Source organism: Vidua macroura, chromosome 1, assembly GCF_024509145.1.
Source record: "Vidua macroura isolate BioBank_ID:100142 chromosome 1, ASM2450914v1, whole genome shotgun sequence".
Taxonomy (NCBI): Eukaryota; Metazoa; Chordata; class Aves; order Passeriformes; family Viduidae; genus Vidua; species Vidua macroura.
Genome location: NC_071571.1, coordinates 11,764,891 through 11,792,727, shown reverse-complemented (window position 1 = coordinate 11,792,727; position 27,837 = coordinate 11,764,891). Strand labels below are relative to the sequence as shown.

The 27,837-nt window shown below is 40.1% G+C and overlaps 1 protein-coding gene across 1 annotated transcript; it reads left to right on the top strand.

Moving 5' to 3' along the window:
• Positions 1-201: 201 nt before the first annotated feature.
• Positions 202-27,426, top strand: PITRM1 (pitrilysin metallopeptidase 1). The gene is made up of 27 exons (XM_053981089.1): positions 202-251; positions 473-575; positions 1,445-1,551; positions 2,101-2,252; positions 2,690-2,804; positions 2,919-3,015; positions 3,409-3,569; positions 4,802-4,928; positions 5,595-5,683; positions 6,214-6,342; positions 7,963-8,076; positions 8,468-8,564; positions 12,436-12,570; positions 14,522-14,660; positions 16,067-16,183; positions 17,271-17,403; positions 18,103-18,223; positions 18,990-19,066; positions 19,366-19,531; positions 19,639-19,739; positions 20,695-20,815; positions 21,598-21,669; positions 22,740-22,852; positions 23,280-23,405; positions 24,632-24,777; positions 26,380-26,482; positions 26,961-27,426. The coding sequence occupies exons 1-27, from the start codon at positions 214-216 to the stop codon at positions 27,052-27,054; spliced, it is 3,093 nt and encodes a 1,030-aa protein (XP_053837064.1). The 5' UTR covers positions 202-213; the 3' UTR covers positions 27,055-27,426.
• Positions 27,427-27,837: the final 411 nt, after the last annotated feature.

Here is a 27,837-nt window from a genome sequence, read left to right as displayed (position 1 = left end):
CCATCCCAGGCCAGCCCCCCCCCCCCCAGCACAGCAAACGAAGCAACAACAAACACGGCCCCAACGCCAGCTGCCCGGGCCCCGCCGCTCGGCCTCGGGGCGGGGCGGAGCTGCGGGGCCGCCGCCAATGCGGGCGGGGCGGCGGCGCCTGCGCCGGTGCCCGCTGCGCTCCGCTCCGCTCCGCTCCGCCGTGCGGCCCGGCCCCGCGCAGCCATGTGGAGCCGCTACCGGGGGCTGCTGGGCCGCGGCCGGTGAGCGAGCGAGCGAGCGAGCGGGGGGCGGGCGGGGACCCTCGTCCTGCGCGGCCTCGGCCCCTGGCGCTCGGCCGAGGGGCGCGGAGCTCCGAGCCCCTGCCCGGGCACAGGGCCCTGCTCGCCGGGAGCCCGCGCTGGAGAGCGAGGGCCGGTGTCGGTGGCGGCTGCGGCAGCGCCGGCCGGAGCGCGTTTGTTCAGAGGGAATTGTGTCGTTTCAGGGCCCTGAGCCGGAGGGCGTGGAGGTGGAAGAGCGTTGCCGCGAACGAGAGAGCGCTGCAGTACCGGGTGGGCGAGCAGATCCACGGCTTCACCGTGGAGCAGGTGAGCGTCGCCGCCGCTGGCGTTTGCTCTGTTTGTGCACATAAACTTCTCCGTGCATAGAAGGCACCTGGGTCAGGCCCGGCGTCTGCACATTAAATACTTGCTTTGGGTGGTCAGTCATAAAAATGATTTAGGAGTTTCTTGTAGTTACTTCTCTGCAGAAAATACTGTAGGTGCTATTAGTACACATTCTTATAGGGAGCTAATTCTAGAGTAAATAATTAAGAATATACATATTCTTATAGGAATCTAGTTCTAGAGTAAATAGTGCATCCCACGAGCTTGTGTGTCTGCTGCAGATGTGACCATTCAGTGTGGCCTTCTTGAAGTCCTGACAGATAACGGAACTTCACTGTGTGCATGTGTTCTGATAAACACGTTCAAGTAATACGTTATTTCCTAAGATGTTTTTAATACCTGTGTTGGAAAGCTGCCATGGAAATATGTTGAATTTCTTCTAGTTTTTCGAAGGAAAAAAACGGGTGGGGAGTAAAGGTTATTTGAGAGAAGTGATTGCTAGTGACAGAACTAGTGGTAGAACAGAGTCCTTGCTTTTTCTATCTGCCCTAGCACTGACATTTGAATATATGCCTTTTCTTTTTGTATTTCATATTGCATTTTTATCTGTACCATAACAGTATGGTTCCTCGGTGGTAGTATACTTTCATTGGATTAAAAATTTCATTTAAATTTTATTTTCCATTTGTGTAATTATTTTTTCCCCTCAAACCACAGGAGCAAAAATTTATTTTATACTGCATAAGCCAGTATTATGTATAGCATCAACAAACTGTAATTCCTATATCATGCACAATTTATTTGACGTAGTTGAAGTCACACTGCAATACAGATGTGTTCTTCCAATGCAGGTGACAGCTGTTCCTGAGCTGTTCCTGACTGCAGTGAAGCTTAGTCATGATGGTACAGGAGCCAGGTATTTACATGTGGCTCGGGAGGACTCCAATAATCTGTTCAGGTAAGATATTAAGATCGGTATTACACATTAAATCTCCACATCACCTTGTTTTTTCAGTTGTAATCTGGCATCGTGGCTGGATTATTCTGTGATTACAGGGAGGACAGTACTTCCTTTGTAGGGCTTCTTAGAATATTTTAGTTTGGAACAGATGTCATGAAGTCTGTTGTTCAGTCTGCTGCTCAAAACAGGATCAGTGTTTAATTCAGGTCCAGTTCCTGCCTTGAAAACTTTCAGAGACAGAGATTATGCAACCATAACCTTCCATGAAGTTTTTTATTTGAGCCTTTTGGATAAAAATAAATGTGTTTACTCCTGTGCTGAAAACTTCTGTACTAACTCCAGAAATAGAAGTGCAGAGGCTGTACTCCCTTTGAAAAAGATGGCTGAGCACTCAGGAGTCTGAAGAAGTCAAACTCTGTATCTGGTGTGTGCCATGTTAGCTGTTAGGCAGTGGTGATGCTCCCATAAATCACAGGTGCAGGCAGGAGTGGGTGCACTTCTCCTCATAGTGACTGCATCCCTCTCTCTCCCTGCTCTCTCTTGCAGTATCCAATTCCGAACCACTCCGATGGACAGCACCGGGGTTCCACATATTCTGGAGCACACGGTGCTCTGTGGTTCCCAAAAATATCCCTGCAGAGATCCCTTCTTTAAAATGTTGAACAGATCACTGTCCACTTTTATGAATGCATTCACAGGTAAGTTCAAAGGAAATAATGTCACTTAAAATGCATGAGGTTTTATTGCAGTAGAGCTGTCTGTTGGCTCTCCTTAATTTGGCTTTGGAGAGCCATTATTATTGGGTGTGAATGTTGTGAGGTATTAAAAAGCTAACAAGGCAAGACACAAAATAAGTCTTGTTCACTTGTCAGTTACAAAATCCCAGTAGAGCTGGAGCTTTATAGTATACAAAAATACATTTAATTATTTATATGGATATATAGCTAAAGCAAAGTTTTCATAGTAAAATAGCTGCAATGTTAAATATGTGTATTCCTCAGCAAAAATACATCTCATTTAGTACATTTCTTCTCTTCCAGTTATTTATACAGATGAGAAATTAAAAATCAACAAGGGCAAAATGTGTCTTAGACTTTCTAAAATTCTGATTATTTTTACATTTATTTATACGCAGCTAGTGATTACACTCTCTATCCATTTTCAACACAAAATCCCAAGGACTTTCAGAACCTCCTGTCAGTGTACTTGGATGCAGCTTTCTTTCCATGTTTACGTCAGCTAGATTTCTGGTAAGACAGTTTGAGATGTATGCAAACCTTGAATTAAAAAAAAAAAAGGCCACCTCCCCCCACCAAATCAACAAGGTCTTCAAACTCTCAATACTTGCTGTTATTAATTTGCAGGCAAGAAGGTTGGAGGTTAGAACATGAGAACCCAGCTGATCCTCAGACACCTCTAGTCTTCAAAGGAGTTGTTTTTAATGAAATGAAAGGGGCATTTGTAAGTTTTGTGGATGTTTGGTTTAAGTTCTTGCAGATGGTGAAGTAGTTTCAACTGTAGCTTATCAATGGTATTATTGCACCAGAGATTCCCATTCCTCCCTTTGAAAATTTAAGTCCTCAGTAAAGTCAACACTCTTGCATAGATTTTTTTTTTTAAGTTGGCCTGTCAAAAGCTTGTTTACATATAGAAAGGCACTTTAATGGATTTTAATGTAAAATACTCTCTTACGTTAGCATGGAACTATAGCTCATTTTTTTAAAGTACATGGGACTGCATGCTTATGTGAGGAGGTTGTGTAAGTTAGAGCTCTGAGGTCTTATTACTGAGCACCTTTTGTCTTTTAAATGTGTTTTGATGGCTTTCACTGAAATGTGGTTTTTTCCTATTAAGACAGATAATGAGAGGATATTTGCACAGCACCTGCAGAACAAAATCCTTCCTGATCACACTTACAGTGTAATTTCTGGTGGAGATCCATTATGTATTCCTGACCTTACATGGGAGCAGCTTAAGCAGTTCCATGCCACACATTATCATCCAAGCAATTCCAGGTATGTGAGATTGGAGACTAACTTCCTAGGTTACTGGGTTAGTGCTTTGTATTTTTGTGAGGAGAAAACCAGAAGCACAGTGTTTTTAGTCACGTGGCCAGCAACAAAGATAACCTGTGCCCTACAGCAGTTAGAGCAGTGTGGTAGCAAGGAATTTTTTTCTAGAAAGAGCAGTGAAGAGTGAATTGAAAGCAGGAAAGAAGGGTGGCTGATTTTCTCAGATGTCTTTCTTTGCCTGATTATGCATATGTGTTTTGGGGATCGATTGACTTGAACTCATATGAGCTGGGGGGGAAGGGAGCATAGGAGTAAGTACTTAGCAGTAAGGTCAGGGGGTTAAGATACAAGTAGCATAGATTAATCTAAGGGTTCCTGTCCTCTTTGAAGTAACACAGATTGTCTTAGAAGTTACAAATGAATGATTTCATTTTCTCCGGCATCACATATTACTGTAGTGAGTTCTAAATAATGGATAGTCGTTTGATTCAGGTACTGATTTGGTTGATATTAATAAGGTATTTAAGCTGGAAGTCAATTTGAAAGTTACATGCAGGGAAATCATTCTTTCTGCTGTACTAATTTTGTGGCTAATCTGTTATTCTGATTAATTCACTTCTGGAACATCAGCTTGTGTCATGACAGAGAATTTACAATCTGTTGATTTTTCTCATCATCCCAAGTATTCTGCTGTACTGGTGTTGAGATTTTAGTCAGGGAATGAGATTTACTTGAGCTTGTGCTCATATTTGGTTCTAGTGGAAGTCTTTTAGATGTGGTAATGTGTTTGGTGTGACCCATGGAATCCAGCCATGTTTTATAGACAGACAAAACCTAGGACATGGATCATTGTATTTTATGCTTAAAGTGTGAGGACCATAAGAATTTTGTCTTCTGAAACTTAGGAGCACTGGGTTTCTGGCTTCAATTACTAATGTTTTTTTCTCTAGAACATTGTATATTTCTGCAACTGTACAGATTTGAACATAATAAAATGGAACATAATGAAAATAATAAGGTGTTTTGTGGCCCACAAGCTGAGAAATGTGGATTTTTATCAAGAGATAGTGAGTTTTATATATGTTGTATAGGTTGAAGACCCACCAAACTATTTTCTACTTCAGATGTAACAGAATTACTGGAAAGCACATGAAATTCAGAGTATAATATAAGTAGCTACTGTAAATCTCTTATTAAATCAAATGCTTAATCCTAATATTTTATTTGAAATGCAGATTTTTCACTTACGGTAATTTTCCACTGGAGCAACATCTGAAGCAAATACATGAGGAAGCTTTGGTAAAATTTGAAAGAATTGAATCAAAAACTGACATCCCAAAACAGAAACTCTGGGATAAGCCTGTAAGTAAAACCAGCAAACACCCAAAAAGCCCCTAGGGTTAATATTTTAACATAATCTGCTGGAGGTAATAATTTGTTTAGAATTGTGTAAATGAGCTGAAGTATTTTTATTTTTGGTTACATGGGGGACAAACTACAGTTACTTTTGAGTGTCAGTAATGTCATGATTGCCTGCAGTAGTTTGTTTTTCTTATTTCCAATTTAAGTCCCTTGTCATTTGAAACACTGAAGCACTTACTAATGGAAAGCATTTAGGGCTAAGGAAAGAAATACTGGTTCTTAGTGTCAGGAAATATGCTTTCTAATGGTATCTAATCTTCCAAACATTGGTGTAAAAATAATTTTTGTTCTCTTCCTTCCCCCTCCTCCTTTTCCTCCCTGGCTTGTCCAGAAGTGTAAACATTGCTTTCAAAATGCTCAGAATGTTATTTATGGCCAGACTTTCTTCAACCTCTCCTATATTGTCCACTTTTAAACATTGAGATGCCCCTCATTTTTCAAGATAATATGTGTTTGTGTATTTGCTCATGGATCTTGAATTTATTCATGGGCATCTGTGAAATTATTTAAAATAAATTATAAAGATGATGCTATGAAGATGCAAGTTATTTTTTGTTTGCAACTTCTGCTGTGAGTTTGTTATGTATCATTTATTGTACTTTATAGAGAGAACACCGGGTAACATGTGGCTTAGACTCCTTTGCTGCTGATCCTTCCAAGCAGACCACTGTCAGTGTCAGCTACTTGTTGACAGAGTAAGTACATCAAAATGAAATTCTGGATAAAAGGTTCATTTTAGATCTTTAAGCAAGGTGCAGGCATGTTTCTTGTCCCAAGTCCCTCTTGATAAATATCATCTCTAAAGAAAACAATGCCATGGGAAAATAGATCAGTCCTGCTTTAGTAAAGAAGAGTTTAATTGCTGAATTATTTGCTTTAGTGGATAGGCACAAGAAAAATCAAGTGTTACTTTACAGAACTGTTCAGTGGATGAGGCATTTGAAAACATTGTCTTCCTTTCAGTTCCCTGCCATGTGCAAGCTCTTCAATATGACCCTGCTACTAACTTTTCTGCCCTTGCAGTCCAATTTAAATTACTTTCCTGGTAGTTATAACAAGTGAAAGATGCAGAGCCCTCCTATTTCCCTAAGGTCTGATGTGGGCTTCACAGCTGACAATTACTTCTCCCTTGCTCCCTCTGCCTTTGTTTTCTAGTTCTTTTGAAATGGACTCAGTGATGCTGAGTGTCACATATGGTTTTTAAGAACTAATTGTTTTTCTTCAGTATTACAGACACTTTTGAAACGTTCACCCTAAGCCTGTTGTCTTCACTGTTAGTTGATGGGCCAAATTCTCCTTTTTACAAAGCCTTAATTGAGTCTGGTGTTGGTACAGATTTTTCTCCTGATGTTGGGTAAGTGTTGAAATTCACATTTAATCACTATAAGCAATGTTAGAAAAACTGAAAAATGCTTCTGAGGTGGAAGAACTCATCTCTTATACGGGCAATTTACACCAGAGTAATCTTACTTTAATATTAAAATATAAGAGTTTCTCCTGGTGAGCTGTAAAGCATTCTCAGATGTAACTTTTGTCTCATTGAAGTACTTGGATAGAAGCTAAGTTGGTTGTATTGTTTACAACTTACGAACCATAAAAATGGATAGATAGAATAAAATGTGGAATACCTTCAGTGCCTTAATTTACCTGGGTTTTTCATACTGGACATTTAAATATTACTCAGAAGTGTTTGTGAGCTCTTCTCTGTAACCACATTGCTTTTATTGCTTTAATTCTGTGGTTTAGTAGTAGGTAGGTTTGTCACAAATGTGCCTTTGTGCAATCAGGTGCTGTTAACTTGCCATCACCTCAGTACAGAATTTGCCTTTTTTGTCAGCACAAAGAAGGAAGTGCTTTCCAGCATGATTCATCTGACTGATTTTTAGACTTGAGAATGACTAAAATCATGCCTTTTCTCCAGTGACTCTCTCAGGTGTTTGAGTGGGAAACCTTAATTTCCCACCCACCTGTAATTTTAATGTCTTACTCTGCCTGGCTTGACCTGTTTCTACATTAAGTAGTTGGCTTCGTGCAAGTCCTGTGCCATGCATGCCAGTGCTGTATAGACATCTTCATATTCCAGATCATGGCAGTAGAAATCCTTCTTTAGACACTGAATTGGGATTATATTGTATTTTTTGTCAGCTGGTCCTTTTCCAGGTTGGCTGGATTGATATGGATTTGAACTGTTCAGTGAGCTGGCTTTAATTTGCCTTAGTGAATCTACAAGAATAAGTTTGAGCCCAGAGATGAGTATTGCAGAATTCAGGGCCTGAGCCTGCCACTGAATTCCTTCTGTGGTTTTTAGACATGTAATACTGGTTGTTTACTAGTGCATGAGCACCTATTGCCTTTTGTTTGTTGGCTTTGGACTGCTAGGTGTTCTGTATTTCTGCAAGTGCCATTTTGTTTCTATAAAGATGAGCTCTGTGGTTAATCCTGCCTGATAGTTTGGGCAGAATTTTCTTTATTGTTACAATTTTTTTTTTTTTTTAGTACAGTTGGTAACAATTGCAGTAAACAAGGAAAACTTCACCTTAACCACTTACTTCACAAATACTGCTTTAGAAGTACTGTTCCACTCACCTGCTTAAGTAGAATGTATGGGTTTGGTGTTACACACAGCTAAAATTTTCACCTTAAAAAGACTTATTTACCTGAAAGAAATTACAGAAGAATGGGAAGATGAACAGAAAATACCAGCTTTACTTCTGTGGCTATTTTTCTTTCTCTAAAACCATATGCTGTGGGTTTTGCTGACAATGGCTATTACTATTGAAATAGAACAAAAAATGCTGTTAAGTTCCGTTTCTTGCCTCTTTGGTAATTATTTTATTTTCTAATTAGCTTTTAAATCTTGTGTGTTTGTATATGTGGAAACAATGGGTGTTTTTTCCCTTCTCTTGCCTTTGTTGGCAGCTTTAATGCTTTAAGTTCTAGTACTTACAACTGAGTTGGCTATGTTTTACTCTAGGTTTAATGGCTCAACAAGAGAAGCTTATTTCAGTGTGGGTCTACAAGGTATTGCTGAAAGAGACATTGATACTGTGAAACAGATAATTGACAGAACAGTCGATGAAGTTATTGCGTGAGTAATGCTAATTTTTTAAGAATAGTCTTAATATATGTAGGCATGTAATAATACAGACTTGTATATAGTAACATGCCTTAAAAATCCAGTTATATTACAATAAAGGCACTAAAGCAGAAATAATATTGTTCAATACTCTTACAACTTGTGTCTGCTACTTCCTTTATTGTAGTTTGTTCTCATCAGTGTAAACTCTTCAGGAGTTTAATGTTAGTTCAGTTTCTCTAAATGATACAACATGATTACATTATTTCATATCAATTTTTATTCAATGTGAAAGACATTATGTTGTAATGCTTCCTTTATCGATCTAATAATTCATTTTCATAACTTCACTTAAAATGATCAGTGCTAATGGATATAATTTGCTCATCACCCCTTCCCAAAGGAAAGGTTTTGAAGAAGATAGGATTGAAGCTCTACTTCACAAAATTGAAATACAGTTGAAGCATCAGTCTACGAGTTTTGGACTTGCACTGACATCTGTAAGTTTCTCTGTGTGTTTCTTTTAAGAATAGTTAAAAAAAAAAATCTACCACCTATGTCTTTATAAAATACAGGGTCATTTTGTCAGCTCCTGATACGTAAAACTTTCCACTTAGGGGCTCTTCCTTTCTCATATTGTGTACATCTTTCTTCTTTCTTTTCAGTAGCTGTCAGACTGTCTGTGGACTTCCCACTGTATGAGTTAATCAGGCAGTGAGCCTGTTGTCTTTGCCTGAATAGCAGCTTTGGTTGTAGTAGCACTGGTTATTCTGTGAGGGGCATATCATACTGTCTCTGGGAACTGTGTGTTTTGGCTAGATGCCTGTGTATTTTCTAAAAGCCAAATAGAAGGACTGTATTTTTGTGTGGACTTCAGGATTGTACTGTTGTAAGTTAATTTCTAGACTCACAAGGGAAAACGTACAGTAATGCAATTCTTGGCCTCAAATTTTAATACTAAACTGTTACAGAAAATGCATTCCACAGCAGAATGTTGTCTTGAAGGAGTCTGCAAGTCATCTTATGTTTGGAATGAGTGAGGTGCAGTATTTGCAGTCACTGTGGAAATCAGGGTCTCCTGCAGCCACTCAGTCTTTAATTTCCTCTGTTCCTTTCTTCTCTGCAGCAGCTTCAGTTCCTCAGTGGCTCTTTTGCTTTCTGTCTCTCAAGTGTTGTATATTCTTTGCATGAGCAGAGTTGCATTCCTAGATATATGGAGTTAGGCAAAGAAGCAGGGCCTTGGATTAACAGGAGATTTGTAAATGGGTGAGCACAAATAAAAGCAGTTTCAAATCAGATTGCCATACAGCCATATAGGCAAATTGTGGATATTTAAGTGCCTGTCATGTTTCATGGTAAATCTGGCCAAATATACCTGACTTTAATAGTCAGGCATGTCTTCAGATGTTGTGAGTAATTCTATCTGATGAAATATTTATGCAGATAACTTTATCCCTCAACATTTTTAAGTCTTGAAATTGATTCAACTACTACGTCTTCATTGTAGAAAAGAAAGCTCTTGATTATTTCTTGCTTTTAAAAACCAGTCTTGCAGCATTTAGTGTTAATACTCCCATAGAGGAAAGTTATGTTTCAGTTTGTTTCAAGTAATGTTTTAGAAGTTGGCTTTGAAGAGGGCCTAGTTATAGGGACCTAGTTATAATGAAAGTGATCATAGAACCATAGAATGGTTTGGGTTGGAAGGGACCTTCCAGGTCCAACCTCCCTGCCATATGCAGGGCCATCATTTGCTAAATCCAGTTACTCAGAGCACTTTTGACATGTCTTTAAACACTTCCAGGAAATGGAGCACCCATAGCTTCTGTCAGCAACCCGTTCCACTGTCATACCACTCTCATAGTAAAGAGTTTCTTCTTTATGTCCAATCTAAATCTGCCATTTTTCTGTTTAAAACCTTTGCTGCTTGTCCTGTATGTACAGAATGTGTAAAAAGTCTTTTTATAAGCCCCCTTCATATACTGAAAAGCGACAGTAAGGTCTCTCCAAAGCCCTTTCCTTCTCCAGCCTGAACAACCTTAAGCCTGTTAGCCTGTCTTTGTAGGAGAGCTGTTCCACCACTTTGATCATTTTTGTCGTTCTCTGACCTGCTGTGCAGGCCCCAGAGCTGTGTGTAGTACCTTAGGTGGGGTGTAATGGGAGTGGAGTAGAGGGGCAGCATCACCTCCCTTGCCCTGCTGGCCCTGATTTTTTTGGTGCGTCCCAGGATACAATTGGCTCTCTGGGCTGGGAGCACTCATTGTGGTCTCATTTCCAATTTCTCATCTACCAATATCCCCAAGCCCTTCTCTACAGGTCTGCTTTCAAACCTTAAATCACTAAACTTGTACTGATTATTGGTCATTGCCCCAGCCCCAGTGCAGGACCTTGCGCTTGGCCTTGTTTGAACTAAATGAGCTTCATATAGGTACACTCCTCAAGCCTGTCCAGATCCCTCTGGATGGCATCCCTTCCCTCCAGTGTCCACCATACCTCTCAGCTTGGTGTCATCTGCAAAACTGCTGTGAGTGCCCTCAGTGCCATTGGCTGTGTAATTAATAAAGGTGTTCAATAGTGTTGCACCCAGTGCAGACCCCTGGGGGACAGGCAGTGCTTGTTACTGATCTCCCTTTGGATGCTGGCCATTGGAATGCAACTGCTTGCCTGTCACCATCCAGCCAATTCCTTATCCATCCCATAGTCAATCCATCAAATCCATACCTCTCCAATCTAACAATGAAGGATGTTGTGTGGGACTGTCAGAGGTCCTGTGAAAGTCGAGATAGGTGACACCAGTTTTGTTATTAGGAAAAAGCTGTTCACAGGAGGGTGGTCAGACATTGGAACAAGCTCTCCCAGGGCTGCAAGGGGGCTGTGTTCTGGGTTTGTGCTGATAACACAGGCGTGTTTTTATTATTGCCCAGTGTTGGCAAAGTGTCAAGGCCTTCTCTGCTTGTCCCCCCCACCCCACCAGCCAGGAGGCTGGTGATGGAGAGGGAGCTGGGAGGGGACACCAGGGGACAGCCAACCCCAAATGACCCAAGGGTTGTTCCACACTTTGCTTAGCAGTAAGAGCTGAGGGAAGAAGAAAGGAGGGAATGTTTGGAGTGATGGTGTTTGTCTTCCCAAGTCACCAGTGTATGTGATGGAGCCCTGCTGTCCTGGGCATGGTGAACATCTGCCTGCCTGTGGAAAGCAGGGAATGAATTCCTTGACTTGCTTTGCTTTACCTGTTACACTGCATTTATTTCACCACATGAGTTCCTTCACTTTCACCCTTCTGATCCTCCCCCCGCATCCTGCTATGAGGGGCAGAGTTGAGTGGCTGTGTGGAGTTGAGCTGCCAGGGATGAACTGTGACACCAAAGAAGTGGTCGTGGCTCCAAGCCTGTCACTAAACTTGTACTGATTATTGGTCACTGTCAGTGCTCAAAAGCTGTTTGGACAATGCTCTTACATAGATGGTTAATCTTTTAGGCTGCCTACTGAGAACCAGGACTGAACTGTTTTAATGACCTCACAGCAGCCTCAAATAAGGAGTGACTGCTTTTATTTCAAGAGAATTAGCTCAACCATGTTCTAAAAGAATATTCTGCTTTGTATCATATTAAGGAATTTCCACAGAATAGATATTTATTATATAGATATTTATTGCTGAAAAATGCTGAAGGCTTATGAACCTGCTTGTAATTAAAGAGGTAGGAAAAAAGAAAATGGATTTGACAGGATTTTATACTTTGTTTTTGGTTTTTCCCCATTCAGACAGAGTAGAAATAGAGAAACTTTTGGTATCTTGCGCTTGTGTTGTTTTGGAGAACTTTCAATAGCAACTTGAGCAAACTCAAATTAGAAAATAAAAGAAATATCCTGGGGATATTTCTGGTTATTTAGTATTTTCTTTCTCCAAAGTCTCTCATTTAATTAACATACTTTACATGTTTGAGCCACCTTCCTATAAATCATTTCATCCAGCTGATACAAAACTGTATCATGTATGTACTACTTTGTCTCTGCCACCTGTTTCTGTTTTCCTTCTTTCTTGAGCTGAAAAATTCATTTTAATGTGAGGGACTAAAGAATATTACAGTATATTTCCAGATCTGCACAGCTATGCAAAAAAAAGAGTAATAATTTAAAAAATGGTGGTTTGGTATGGTGAAATTAGAGGCAAGAATGGAGAGAACAGGGGATAGGTGATGATGGAATAGAACCTTTATCTGAAAAATATTTTTCCCCCTACACCTACCATAGGACTGCTCATTCTGTGTTTGCTATTCAAGCATAAGTGTTAAGGTGGTTTTGGAACACTGATGCTCTCAGTTAGAGAAATGCAAGTGGATTGTCCTGCTTACTTAATTATTCTTTCCCATTCAGTACATAGCTTCGTGCTGGAATCAAGATGGGGATCCAGTGGAGCTTCTGAAGATTGCAGATAAAGTCTCTCGGTTCAAGCAGTGTCTTAAAGAAAATCCCAGATTTCTTCAGGAAAAAGTTAAAACATACTTCAAGGTAGGCAAATTTACAGAAAAATATCTTGTATTAATTTTTAAATCACAGTTTTTTGTTTGAAGTTAAACTGAAGGCTAATTTTTATCACCATATTGCCTGTTTCTAGGTGTGGTTTGAGCAGGAACATATTCAAATGAAACATGATAATTTTAATGGTTTAAGTTTCCACATTTCAAAGTGGGAAAAAAAAATACCTGGCTGGTCAATTAGAAGCATATTTAATAAAAGACTGATAAAACATTAATGTTTTACCAAACTGCGATTTGTATAGAAGGGCACATCTCTTTCCTGATAAGAAGTTCAGATGTGAACAGAGAATTCTGGACCTAGTTATGTGTTCCTTAGTATTGACATAGCAAGGTGCATCTAATTTTCCTTGGAAAGGATTTGGTTACAAGTGTCTTGGTGTTCCTCATGTTCATTGAGCTGCTGTCTGAATCTTGCTGTCAGTGCCAATTACTTTCTGCTCTTTCTCTTCTTTTCCTTTCCATATGTTCTTCTGGATTTTTTGCAGAAATAAAAAATATCCAGTAAAGGCATTATAATGCTGAATAGCTCTCAAGCCCTGAATTAATTACTTCCAGAGAAAAAAAAAATCCAATAATAGCAATGCAAAAGTGGTGTGGGTTTTTTGTGGGGTTTGTTTGGTTTGTTGGCTTTGTTCTGTTAATTTGCTTTTTCTGGTAGGTTTTTTGTTTGGGTGTTTTTTTTTTTTTTTCCTCCATAGTCAATTTGTTTGTTTTGAAAGGCAGATTAATTATAAGTAACTGTCACCTAGATTGGAGTAAATCTTGATTCTAGTGTACTAAAAAAACCCCAAGAGACATCAGTTGAAATCAGTTTTCCTAAGAACATTTACTAGTGTCTGGAGGTAGTAGGCTGCTGTTGAAGTTTTGCTTTTATAGGGAAGAAATGCAGGTGCAGTATTTTTGTGAATGTCCTTTACTGTACAGTTCTGTTGAGGGGGCTGAGGCAAAGGCACATCTCAGCAGGAAATGATAAGATTAGTTGGATATTTTTACATCATTAGATTATGCAGTTGAACCTTGTGGTGGGAAATTATTAAAGCAGGCAGGCAGAGAGCAAGGAGGAGAATGCTATTCGTCCTGTCCATTTTATTATGGTTAGTTAATTTTGCATGTCTCTCTTTAACTCTGTAGTCAGGTTTCTGTAGTCTTTTCACACAGGCACGGGGGAGATAAACTCATAAAACAGGGTCTGATTACATTGTCCCAAATTATTGCTGTTTGTCAGTGCCAGATGTTGCTGTTTGACTCCTACACTGAAATGGGCGTTTTTTGAGGTCACTGTCTTTTGGCTGGCCTCCCTTTCCTATTATGGAAAATGGAAGCTACTTGAGTAATTTTGATATTAAAATTCCACAGCCTGGTGTAAACAAAGAAGAATTCAACAGCAGTTATGGCGCTTGCGTCATGCCTGGAGTTCTGTGGCAGCAAGGCTGATGTGTGAAGCATTTCTGAGCAGGATGAAGCATGCACATTCTACATCATTTAGGATCTCTGTGCACTCAAGCTTGGGCAGGTTGAAAGAGGTGTTTAATCAAACCCTCCAGCATTTAACAGAATTTCCCCATCTTAGAACACCCTCCAGATAAAACTTATAGCATGTAGCTCTGTAGTGTTTGTTATGTACAGTTGTTTAACCTGGATTTAATTAAACTAATGAGTACTGTGTGCTGTTGAGGGATTCTGACTCTAGAGTGAAACTTAGCAGAAGGCTGTTGGTGCTTGTTCCTGTGGTGGGTAGCCTTTTCCTCACAGCAGCTTGTTCTGTGTGAAACCAAGGGCTCAATCTGTGTAGTTGTGATACTTTTGATAACATGCAAGCCAAATGATGCACAGGCTGTTTATCTGCTGCTGATGGAGCAATAATCTGAGGCAAGGAGGTTGCCCTCAGAATTAATGCTTTGTTTTGGGATATATTTCTGCAGGATAATCCACACAAATTGACTCTGTCAATGAGTCCAGAGGAAGACTACCACAATAAACAAGCTAAAATGGAAGCAGAAAAGCTGGAAAAAAAGGTCAATGCACTTTCTGAAGAAGAAAAAACACAAATCTTCAAAAAAGGTTAACTTGCTTTTTCACATTTTTATTTGTATAATCGTTTTTTAGCTGTTTTTCTGTAGAATATCTTAAATTCTCAGGCACTCTCCAGAATTTGCTCTGAAAGGGATGGGGTTTTTTTGTTGCAAATTTGTGTGTATGTGTTACAGGGCTTTGCAGTGCAGTGTTTACACTACAGTATATGGTTGGTATATTCCATTAGTTTTAACTCTCAAAAATAGAATGATCAATATTTTCATTATGGCAGAAAAAAGGAAATTGTTTTAAAATACCAATCTGTTTATTCTTTCCCATGTTAAATTGCACTGAGTGGAAGGTGAGTTCACAGAATCCCAGGATGGGTCAGTTTGGAAGGGACCACAGTGGGTCATCTGGGCCAACCTCCCTGCTCAGGCAGGGACGTCCTAGAGCACGTGGCACAGGATTGTATCCAGGGGGTTCTGGAATATCCCCAGTGAGAGAGGCTCCACAGCCTCTGTGAGCAATCTGTTCCATGCTTGGACACTGCACAGTAAAGGAAGTTCTTCCTCATGTTCAGTTGGAACTTGTGCATCAGTTTCTGCCCATTGCCTCCTGTCCTTTTGCTCAGCAGCACTAAGCAGAGCCTGGCTCCATCCTCTTGGCACCCCCTCTTCAGATACTTACATACCATGTATGTACCTTGAAGCTGTTTATTTATGAGCAGGAGATCTGCTCCATGCTCCGGTAAAACTTAACATTTTGTAATTATATTTCTTATATTTTCTGGTTAAAAAGCCAGCTATAAAAGTAATGCTGGGTTTAACTTATTCTTGAGAATAACTTACACTTGAAAGCTGTGGGCAGTCATCTAATTTTGTTAAAGCAGTGTCTAGTCACAGAAATCCTCCAAAAATGTGGCGATAATCTTCTGAAGCTTTGGTGTGTGACAGGAGATAGGGAGCACGAAATCAGAGGAGGTTTTCTACTTACAGAGATAAATTGGAGAGTACTCAGAGGTGACCAGCTAGTGTCTGAAAGTCTGAAATGTGAAAGTAATCACAACAATTCAGCTGCATCAGTGTTCTGACAGAGCACTCGAGTAAGAACTGGAACGGATTGGGTTAGAAAGAAGCTTCTTATCTGCCAGGTATGGGTCGATGCTTGCAGAGCTGAGTGACAGCACAGACTGGCAGGTGTCACTTAAAGATTAAATTACATTTTACTGTAAACAGGTTGTGAAGACGGGATTGGAAAGAGAATCTAAGCGTGTTCTCTGGTGTTGTTACACAATAATTTGCAGAATTTGCTTTAGGAAAATATTTGCAAAGTTGCCGATAGAAGACTCCAAACTTGAGTTTTCTGACCTGCATCATCTCAGTAGGTTTTAGGTCCTGACAGCACTTTCACTACAAGCTGAAAATGACAATTTGGTATTCTCTTCTTACTAGGTTTGGAATTAATTGCTCTTCAAAGCAAACCTCAGGATACCTCTTGTCTCCCGGCTTTAAAAGTGTCCGACATCGAGCCCAAAATCCCCTTCACTGTGCTGGAGACGGCACTCACAGGTTGGTGTCACCACTGTCTCGTGTCCCAGAGAACAGCACTGTTGGGTTGTTCCCTGGCTGCTGGCCCAGCTGTGGCCCCTTGCCCAGCACATGGACTGGCTTTGTGGCCCATAGCTCTGCTCTTTTTCCTCCACTCCAGCCCAGCACCTCTAGGCAGACATGGCAGTGGATCTGCAGAGCTGTCACCTCTGAGGGGCAGCATGGACCTGGAACAGCCTCCCAGCCTTCCCAGGGCTGGCAGGAGCTCCTGATGGCAGCTCCCTGCTGCAGGCATACTCCCAACTTGCCGTGCAGTCAGAGCAGTCTCTGGCTGGCACATCCAGTGCTCTTGAGCAATCTCCTCACTTTCCAAAGGCTTGCCCAGGTTGCAGAACTCCTGGCAGCTAAGGCAGCAAGCCTTCCTTACTGCAGTTCCCTCCTTACCTGTTTTTTACATAATATGACATAGAGGGGCCACAGGAAAAAAATAAGTTTCTGTCCTTCCTCATAACTTCAGTGCAAGTTTTTCTCTGCTTTGCTAGTGGTTTCCTCAGGGACTGATAGAAGATGGTAGTTCTGAATTTTGTTACAGTTCTGTCAAAATTTTGCAGGTAAATACTGTTCTGTAGTGTATTTCTAACAGACATTTTTCTTCAAAACTTACCAGCAAGTGTCAAGACTGTTTAATTTTGATGCAAAAAATGACCTAGTTTTAATGGCCTGGCTTAGGAAGAGTGTACAGTACAAGAAGCTGCTTTCCTCAATTTTTGAACGGATGAAGGCAAAAATAAGGAAGAAAAGCTTTTTGACTTGTTCAGGAACAAGTTACTACTTCTTTTATTTGAATGTTATCTCTAAAATATGATCTCTGTTAGAAGAATGCTCTTTTCAAATTGTCCAGGTGTCCATTACCTTACCATGGACAGAAACAGAAAAAGCCCTTTGGTCCAGCGTTCAGTATAATGTGCCAAATTTAAACAAGAAGTGGCTCTGAAACACCAAAAGAACATTATTGTTAATGAGATGTTCTTGTAAGAAATTATTTTGCTTTTGTGTGTTTGTAGTAGGAAGCTGCTGGTTATTCTTTGCTTTTGTTTTTTATCCCTAGCTGATGACATTCCTGTCCAGTACTGTGCTCAGCCAACCAATGGGGTGGTTTATTTCCGAGCCGTTTCCAGCCTGAATGCGCTTCCTGAGGAGCTCAAGCCATATGTGCCACTCTTCTGCAATGTCATTACCAAGTGAGATGTTTGCTTTCTTAGAAGCTGAAGCAACAGGCTGTAATACAGCTTGCCATAATACTAATACTGCCTTTAATAATTCCAGCATCTGTTCTTACTATGAAAGGGAAAGGCTGATAAGTTGGTTTCCTGCAGAAAAAAGTTTTCTTTATTCCCCAGTGTTGCTAAATTGTTTCCCCTTCTCCACCAGTCTCTGCGTTGCCTTTTTGCCCAGTGCCAACACAAGCATTCCCTCAACAGATTGGAAAATTTCTATAAATGAGAAATAGCCTAGCAGAGATTGAAGTTTTTGCTTGAATAGACTTGTGGTGCAATTTTGCCATGTGGGGACAGAAAGAGTGACTCCATCACAAGGAAAAGAGGAGCACAAAGCAGAACAAGTGACCTGGGCTAGGAGGAATATGTTTTTATTGATAAGAACAACTTATGTTGTTAATGTAGTTCTTAAGGATGTTGATATCAAACCTGGACATAAAGCATGCTTTTGATTACAGCATTTTAAATTAGTGGGATGCTTTAATTGAAAAGTTTGGTGGGGAGCTTTTATAAGGCATCAAGTATTATGTTTGCTTGATAATGCCCCAAATTGTTTAGTTTCTAAATTAGTATTGTCCTAAACAGACTAATTTACTAATGCCACATGGATTTTGGTTTTGGCATACACTGAAAAGGGAAACAAATATCTCTTGTTTTTCACAGGATGGGATGTGGAGCTCTTGATTACAGGGAACAAGCCCAGAAAATAGAACTAAAAACAGGTGGTATGTCTGTCAGTCCACATATTATTCCAGATGATTCACACCTGGATGTCTATGAACAGGTAAATTAATCATAACCTTGCAGATGTTAAACTTGCAGTAACAGTTCTGTAGTTAAGGGTCAGTCAGGGCTTCCAGGTAGAGGGTCAAGCTAATGTGCATTAGCTTGTAATGTGCAAAGTCCTTGTAAGATATAAATTAGATAATTACAGTAAGTTAGTGTTTTATGCTAAGGGGAGTGCTTGATGTGGGTGTTGTGTCTAAGGCAGTACTTCACTAGCATCTTGTCACCATATTTTTGTGTACTCCAAAGTATTTTGGAAGCAGAGGGTAGGGGGCAGAACGGTGTGGTGTTACACACATGGTTTGCTGTTGACGTGTTATGTCACTGTTGGCAGCATCATTTGATCTATGTGTTGGGCATAACAGTTCTGGCAATATGTCTTGAGATTTTTGCAAATTTGCTGAGGGTCTGCTCTGTATGGATCCTGGAGTTAAATTAAGGGAATTCCCGTGGAGAATGGTGCCCCCCAGAACAGAACTTGCACTTTATGGGAAAAAATACGAAATTTTGTGTTGAACTGCTGCTTGCTGTTGAGAAGAAGAAATTGAGGAATTGCCAGGCTTGCTTTGTGAGAAGAGCAATCACATTTCATGTCTGCTCTCATTTCAGTAGCACAGCCTGCATTTTAGTGATTTTGTAATGTGTAGCATTAGTTTGGCACCATTGCATCACTTCCATGAAAAGCTACTGTGCATTTTTTGGCCATTGCTGTGGTTGTCTTGTGTGAAGGGTTTTTTTGTGTTTTGTTTATTTTTTTCCTTCAGGGTGTGCTCTTTTCATCTCTGTGCTTGGATAGAAATCTGCCAGACATGATGAATTTATGGAGTGAAATATTTAACAAGTACAGTACTTTGGGTTTTGTTTGTTTGTGGGTTTGCATGTGTTTTGGGGTTCTCTTTTTCACTCTTCCCCTGACCATTCTTCTCTTCTTAGAGGCCCTACTTTGGGATTTATTTTCATAATTTTATCTCTAATGTCTTTCTAAACTTATATATTGCATCAAAAGCATGACTATATAGTGGATTAAATGGACAACCAACAGTTTAAAAGCACTTTGTTGAATTTGGGATGATAAATGATTCAGTAAAATAAATTTCGTTGGTGTCCTTTCGCATGAGACCTTCTTGTATTCTTTTTCAGCCCAAGATTTGAGGAGGAAGAACATTTCAGAGTGCTGGTTAAGAAGACTGCCCAGGAGCTGTCAAATGGCATTCCAGATTGTGGGCATTTATATGCCTCTATTAGAGCCAGCAAAAACCTTACATCTTCTGGAGAGCTGCAGGAAATGTTCAGTGGGATGGATCAGGTGAGAAGTTAATAATGCCCTTCCTTGGCTGTGGAGTTACAGGCTGTTTTTTTTAATTCTTCCTGTTGATTTAATCTGTGGTCTTTCTGCCTTCCCTTCCTGCACAGGTGAAGTTGATGAAGAGAATAGCAGAAATGTCTGATATTAAACCAATACTACGCAAACTACCACGCATTAAGAAGTATTTATTAAACAGTGACAACATCAGGTGAGCTAAAAAAAAAAGGGGCATTTTGGTTAAAGAGAGGCCATGGCCTGTGAATATGCTTTTCTCAGTGCACCTCATGGTGTACTGAGGTTTTAAGAAATGAGACATCCGTGGGAAAACTACAGCAATGTTTAATTTAAATTCCCCTTGCTTACAGAGCAGTAGCTATAGTAGCTGATTTTGTTCAGTTTTTAAATGGTTTGAGAAACTTACAGCAAATTTTATAGGTAACAGTTGTACCCAAAACTTGTAAGTGACCTGTGCAATTTTACAGAAATAGTCAAAAATCTGCCTTTTGCTTTTCCCTTCAAGGTGCCCATTAGACAAATACCGTTAGATTGTTTTGAAACAGTTGAATATAGTTTGGTTTGGATTTTTGTTTTGCCCCTAAAAGGAAGGCAGTGACATTCTGAAACTTGCTTTATGCATATATTGGAAAAAGTAAAGAGAGCACATTAAGGAGTTTAATGTCAGATGCATTAGTTTCAAAAATGGGTCTGTTTGAAGTGACATAAATTGCAATGTTTTGGTTTTTAAAGCATGAAATGATAAATGAAATTATGTAAATATCTGTAGAGTTCAAAACCATGTTAGGGTTGCCTGTAAAGAGAGGATACAGAGGGCATTCTTTTCCTTCAGAGACATTTTTGTTTGCAAATCTGAGCTAGTCCTGTCTTGTACACAGAAGTGGTTTGATAGCTACTGCTCAACTTTTGGTCTGAAAGTGTTCTAGGATGAGCAAAAGAGCAGCAATTGGACTGTAATTTTTTTTTCCACATCAGATGCTAGATTGAGTATTTTGCCTTTCTCTCTGTTAATAATTACCTGAGATCACTGACCTAACATTCTGATGATTTAATAGAAAATGTTTAGAAACAGAAAGTTGTACAAATTATAAAAGACTCTCTGAAAACACAAAACCATACTTAAAAACTTGATATGCATTTTTGAACAGATGTTCTGTGAATGCAGCACCTCAGCAGATACCGGAAGCATCTAAAGAAGTAGAGAAATTTCTAAAGGGCATAGCCAGAAGTAAAAAAGAGAGAAAACCTGTTCGTCCACATGTGATTGAGGTGAGAAGTTGTCATCTGTGATTAGGGCATCAAATACCACTTGATCATGTCAATACCATTGTGCAATCAGGAAAAGTTTGAACTCAGATATTGTGGCCATGTAAAGATGTCTGAAGAAATCTGCCAGACATCTCTGTGATCAGCTGCTCTGTGTTTTGCCATGGAGTGTCTTCACTGCAGCACAGTGGCCAGTAGAAATGCAGGAGATCAGCTGTTAAGCCTTACCCTGGGGTTACTGCTTTGACGTGGGACATGGAAAAAGAGTTTCTTCCTTTTCTTGTTGCATAAAACTGTAATTCTTCTTTTAGCTCAGCGTTACTTGAAATGTTGGCCAAAAGCAAATAGGGCATGATGTGCACTGCCTCAGTTGCATATGAGTTTGTTTTGTTATCAGGGTGTTCAGGACATTTGGCACAAAATATGCTTGATTCATGGAGTTGACAAAGGATCTTCTCTGTCACTTCACAGATCTGTCTTAATTTCTGATGAAACTGGAATAAGCTCCCAGTTCCTTACCCATGAGTGAAATGATAGTTTGTAACTTTATGGGTCCCATTTAATCTGGGTCTTGGTGTCTCCCAGTGACAGATTACTCTTGGAAGAAAAGTAATTTGGCATTTGTTTAGGAAATAGGAAGAGGCAACTGAGTACCTTGCTTATGTTTGTGAAGGCATGGTTTGATGATTGCCTTAGAGAGGTTTGAGTGGAAGGGGTTGCATTTGTAATAGTCTTGGTCTAATTTTTAAAATAATCTTTTAATATGAGGACTGGCTCTCTTGTAGAAATCTTCAGAAGTGAAACCTGTGGGAAGTGAAATGGTTACTGGTTTGCAGATCACAAGGAAATTAGTTAATGTAAGTACATTATTGGTGAGGGATATTGGTATTATAGGACTGTTACTGATGGTAATGGTCCATCTTAAGCTGTTACAGAAGCACAGCACGGAAACATAATTCATGCCCTTTCAGTTCCACAGCTAACCATCAAACTTGGTCACTTCCAGTTAGTCCCTTCCTTTCCTTGGTCTCCTCCCTAAATGATTCTGAATGTGAGTGACAACTGACAGAAGAACATTAGTGAAAATTAGATGAAAATGACGATCTGTATTTGGCTATAGGAATGGAGAGCATACCCTGAACTCTCCTTTTAGAAGAGAGGGGCAAGGAGAGCTCAGCCCAGTGCTGCAAATACAGTGCTCTGCTTGGCCCAGCCAGAGTTGTGTGAGGGTCTGGGAATGGGTTTCTGAGTTTAAGAAAGGATAGGGAGTTCTGAAATAGTGACACTGGAGGTGTGTAAAGATCTGCCTGTGCCTAAGTGAGCACACAAGCAGATGTATGTGTGAAAGACACAAAGGAGCCAGCTCCGCGGAGGCCCAGAGACATGAAGAGGACTGGAAGTTTGGAAGTGAGGTTGTAAGAAAGAATTGAGTCTGTTACAGAGGATGTTTGAGCAGGAATTTATACTGCAGCTGCTGTCATAAATAGTTTACTTTTTTTTGTAGGTACACAGTTCCTGACTCTGCTTTCAATGTCTAGAATGGATGAGTTGCGATATGATGTGGTGACATGTACATGTGTGACCCAAGTGCAGAGTTATGAACGTGTGTTTCAAGCACAGTAAATCCATGGCTTAATCCGAACTCCTTGGCAGTGATTCAAAATCTGCAGAACTGAGAAGTGGTGGGGTGCAAGGATGGGTAGCTGATGTGTGTCCCTCTCCTTTAGTTTTCCAAAGCAATTCTTTGTACTGGATTGCTGATACGGGCACAAGGGAAATGTCACTGGTTGCAGGGTAGGATAAGTAGCAGCTTTAGGATTTGTCTGTCTGTATGTTTGGCAGAATTTCCTAGTTGTCAAAAAAGTGAGAGTTTTGAGATGGGTAAATTGTCTCTGCTGCTAACTGTGACAACGTGTTTTTTTCCTAGGATCCTACTTTCAAGCCATGCCAGATGAAGACCCATTTTGTACTTCCCTTCCCAGTGAACTATATTGGGGAATGCATTCGAACAGTTCCCTACATGGCTGCAGACTATGCCAGGTGGGAAGCAGAACATCAGGGAGCTTCTCTGTGCATTGCACAGCACAAAGCAAAAAAATGATTTGCAGTGCATTTGTCACAAAATCTTTACAAAGCAGCTGTTGCATGGCTGGGCCCAGAGCAGCCCTGTAAATGCTGAGATTAAGTAATGAGGGGCTGCTATCCCCTACCTTGGAATAAACAGCCCTGCCTACTTGGACGTGTCCTGAGTTGACAGTCCTATTGCATGTAACAAAGTTCAGTGCTCCTCTTACAGTGATGTGACATTATTCAGCTATTATTAAATAGTGAGTATTGCTGTGGTAACTGTCATAGATTATAAGCAGCAGTGCATTGCAAATGGGGATCTGGGGGAAGTTTAGAGGCAGTCGAGACTATTACTGTTCCCCAGTTCACATCTTCACTGCTTCTATTTCTCTCATTTCAGCCTTCGAATTCTCGCACGGTTGATGACAGCTAAATTCTTACATACAGAAATCAGAGAGAAAGGAGGGGCTTATGGTGGAGGTGCTAAACTTAGCCAAAATGGCATATTCACATTCTACTCCTACAGGTAACAGTGCATTTCTTTCCTCTTGATAGCTGAGGGGACCACTGACCACTCTGCTTGGCTGTGTCTTATTTTTGACTTCATTGTAGCAGTCTTTCAAGAAGTGAAATAAAAGGGATGAAATTAAGTGAGTGATTCAGTGCTGATGAAGTTAGATTGCCTAATAAAACCATCCTTGCTTTATCTTGTTTGTGTCCATGGGAAAGCTTAATTTATCTCTGCTGGTAGCAACCACTGCTGCAGCTCTGCACTTTGGGGTTTACTGTCTCAGTCTCAGATTTATGTATAACTGGTTTTCACTTGTTTATTTCTGGGTTAAGGAGGCCCTAGAAAAAGAAATTCAAGACTACTCTAAATTTGAGACCATGAAGTAGAATGGTGATGTTCCCTAAGGTTCTGAGTTTGAAAATATGCATCTTCCTTAAAGCAACTGGCTGAAATCATCAGAGATTCAGCAGAAAGCACTGCTGGTGATGAGCTAGAACTGCTTGCTCCTTCTTTTCTATTCTTCTCTTTTGCCAGTCCACAACAGTTACCCTGTATTTAACTTTCCAAGGCACTTTCTGATTAAATTTGAACTGGAGTATTATAGTTGTAATCCCCACTAGCAGTGTTGTGTGGATGGAGTCCTGGCTTCAGTTGTTTTCCTAGCCCAAAGGCAGCCTGGCACAGTGCTTGGTCAGGGTTCCTGACTGAGGTTTGAGCAGTCTGGCCTTTCTGTGAAGTTTCAACATGGTAGGACTTGTCCTGGCAATAGTCCTTAACTTGCCAGTAGTAGTTAACCTGTGGCACCTGTTTTACAGAGAGTAAAAACAGGTGTGGCAAGAAAAGCAACTGAGAGAAGATAGGGCATATCATAAATATTCCTGGTGTGGGCAGTATGGCAGTGGTGCTTTCAGAGCCCACTGTGAACAGCACTGGCTTACCTGACCTGCTTTTATTACACCACTTCTCTCTACACCATTTTGGAACTACTCTGAGGCAGCTGAACTTCTGTACCTGTGTATCTAAAATTCTGAATCTGCTTGGTTTGAAACACTATTTTCTTCTGAAAAAGAAATGTAAAACCAAACCCCAGAAACTCTTTCTGTACAAAAAAAGGAAGTTTATAATTTTTTTCCCATGTGTGATGCATAGTAAATTATGAATGAAGTGAGAATAAAGGAATTTAGGTTTTTCATTTTGTAAGACTGAAGTAATTAATTTTTATGTTTTCTTTTTCTTCTAAGAGACCCAAATTCATTAGCCACCTTGAAAACATTTGAAAAAGCAGTTGAATGGGCCAAATCTGGAGAATTCACACAGCAAGATATTGATGAAGCTAAACTAGCAGTGTTTGCTGCCGTGGATGCACCAATAGCTCCTTCAGACAAAGGTACATTCTTATCATCCTCCCAGGGCTGCCAATGCTTATTTGCTTTTTAATTTCAGTTTAAAGGGAAGAAAATAGTTTGCTAAACTGTGTTAGGTGATAAAATTTGTGTTTGGAAGATGAGAGAAAATGGCAGTTTCAATAAATCTATTGGTTCCTGTTGTTCCTTTTTAGAAACACCTCATCCACTCAGGTTCTACTGAAGTTTTGTGTTACTGCACCTCTGCATCACATGGAGGTAGATTGAGGAAATTATTTTAGGTTTGGAGAGCATTAGATGCAGACAAATGAAAATAAATACTGGTCCTCTGATTGAAGAAGAGCTGAGGGATTACTTTCCTGACTCATGCAGACACACTGACTGTGAATGTCACTAGCCCTTTGTGCATATGTTCTCTGAAGAACTTAAAGCACAGAAGTCTGTCTGCTGAGTGGAGGGTGTTTTTAGCTTCTTTGCAGATCTGCACATCCATGATGCATTCGTAGTATCTTCAGTTTACTGACATGTAGCTTTGCTATCCTCACTTCCCTCCCTTGTTCTCTTGCTAAATTCCAATCCAAAACTTGCCCAAGTAAAACACATGTCCTTCCCATACACAAAGGAATTACAAGGTTAAGATTAGCATTATTTTAAAATGTGCTTGTATTAGCACTAACTTGTTTAAACAAGAGCATTTCAAATTAGGCTTTTACCTGTCAGAATCTGGTTTTGGTCTGGGCAGTTAAAAAGCAATTGGTGTGAGGTGCACACAAGTGCAGTGCCTTGTGTACATGCCTACAATGTGCAGTGCACATTGGGTGTTGGTGTCAGCCAGGGATGACGAACATTCTTTGGCATTTGAACACAGATCTTAACAGAGCACTGAATAGGAGAGGTCTGTTCCAGAGGCCTGGGAACTGGTGCAAGGAATGCCTGTCCCTTCATGCATTTGAGTCACTGGACACTGCAGATGGATGTGAAAACCTTACCTGGCTGGGAAGTCAGCCCTGCTTTGGGCAGGAGGTTGGACTAGTTGACTCAAATCCTCTCAGCCACCTTTATTTCCCTATGGTTATTTGCTTAACAAAAAGCTTTTCTGTCATTATTTTGGAGTTCTCTGGTTGTTCAAGGAGCGATTAAAATGCTGTGGGCAAGTACTCCAACAAAACATTAAAGCATTTGTTTGCAGATTTCTGTGTGTAGTACAAAAATGTGAGCAAACCTTCACATTGCAGATCCATCACAACTGATTGGAAATAAAATGGTTCCAAAAACAGAAGCTTCATGAAATACAATTTGTTTAAAAAGTTGTTAGATGATAACATCATCTCTTCAGAATGAATTATGTCTAAGTTTCCTGGACCACCATTATGTTCAGATTTTTGACAAACTGAACCATTTACCAAAATAGAATTATTCCTAAATAGGAAACTGTTACTGCCTCACCCTGGTTTCAACTTACTGTGCTTGATTCAGTTGGATATTCTCTCAGCATGATGGTTTGATGGAAGTCTCTATTCCTTTTCAGCACACATTCCTGTTGTAGTTTGCTCTCATTCCTGCACATGGCTGTGAGTGATTCCAGTGCACCAGAGTAGTGTGTGGTTTTGTTTACTTTTCCCTAGGAATGGGCCATTTCTTATACGGGATTTCAGATGAAATGAAGCAGTCGCACAGAGAACAACTTTTTGCTGTCAACAGTGATAACTTGGTTGATGTATCAAACAAGTAAGCCTGTGCTCTGTTGTCATATTTAAGTTACTGGATGTCTTCCCTTGGTCTTTCATACCACTTTCACTATTTTCTTCTGTAACCTAGAAAAGGATATGTTAATTATATCCTGTTTATTGCATGTTTAGCAGATCTAATTCCCTCCTACACTCTTGAGTTTGTGGGAGATTGGGTTTGATTTACTTTTGAAGGGCCCAGAAACTGTAGAAGTAGACTGTACAAGTAGACTATATAAGCTGGTTCTACTCCACTTGTAGCATTTTGTGTCTGACTTCTGAATGCCACTGTAGATGTAAGAATTCCACTACAGTGAAGTACAGGGTTAAGGAGAGACTGTTGTGATGAGTGGGCACAATACAAGTTATATGTTGCAAAGGACACTCTTCCTGAGATGGGAGTATTTTTGACAGCAGAGCTATGGTTAACCAAATGTAGCAGTTTCTCAGTTGCTTATGTTTTTTTTTTTTAATTCCAGGTACCTTGCAGTTGGGAAGAGCACTCGTGGTCAAGCTGTACTTGGCCCAGAAAATGCAGATATCACCAAAGATCCCTCATGGGTCAAACGATGACTTTGGCTTTTCTGTCAGCGTTTAGCTGTGACTACAACATTAGGGGTTTTTAGTAACTTTTAGCAGTGCTATGGTCCAACTGAAATATTCATTGCTGGTTTTTAACAGCGTTCACCAAACCAGTTAGAAGCTCCCCTTCTCAAAATAATGATGTGAGAATTTTTCTAACCATACAGTATTTGAGAGCAAGAATTACATGCTCTGCATGGCAAAGACAGACCTTAATCTTTTAATGAAGCCTCACTCTTCCAATCACATATGAATGCTATATAAATGAAATATTTTTGTATATGTAAAACTCTAGTTTTAAATGGTGTTTTGTTTGAAATCATGTCTGCTGTTGGGTATATAAAGAGCTGTCTCTCAAACTGACAGATTCCATTCTGTGGTGTTGTAATTCCAGCTGCCTTTGCATAAGCCACCTCCAGCCTGACAAGTCTGTGACAGTACATTCCACCAAGCTGAGCGTGCAGTGAAGTGGGAAAATCCCTAATCAATCAGGGAAGTCTATTTTATATAAAATATTTTATATTTTATATAAAGTTCAGTTTAGTTTGACAGTTTGGGTAACATTCAGTCAGATTTTGGTACACCATGATTTAGTATTTACCCTGTTCTCAGGGTCCAGTTAACATAAACTAGCATGATGAAACATTTTTGGCTGTTTTTCAGCCTTGTTACCCTTTTTGATCAGTATTGGGGGTGTTAGCAGTCTTAAAGAGGCTCTCAGAAAAAGGAAACATGAAACAAGGGCCAGGTTACACCCTTATGAATCCCACGTTA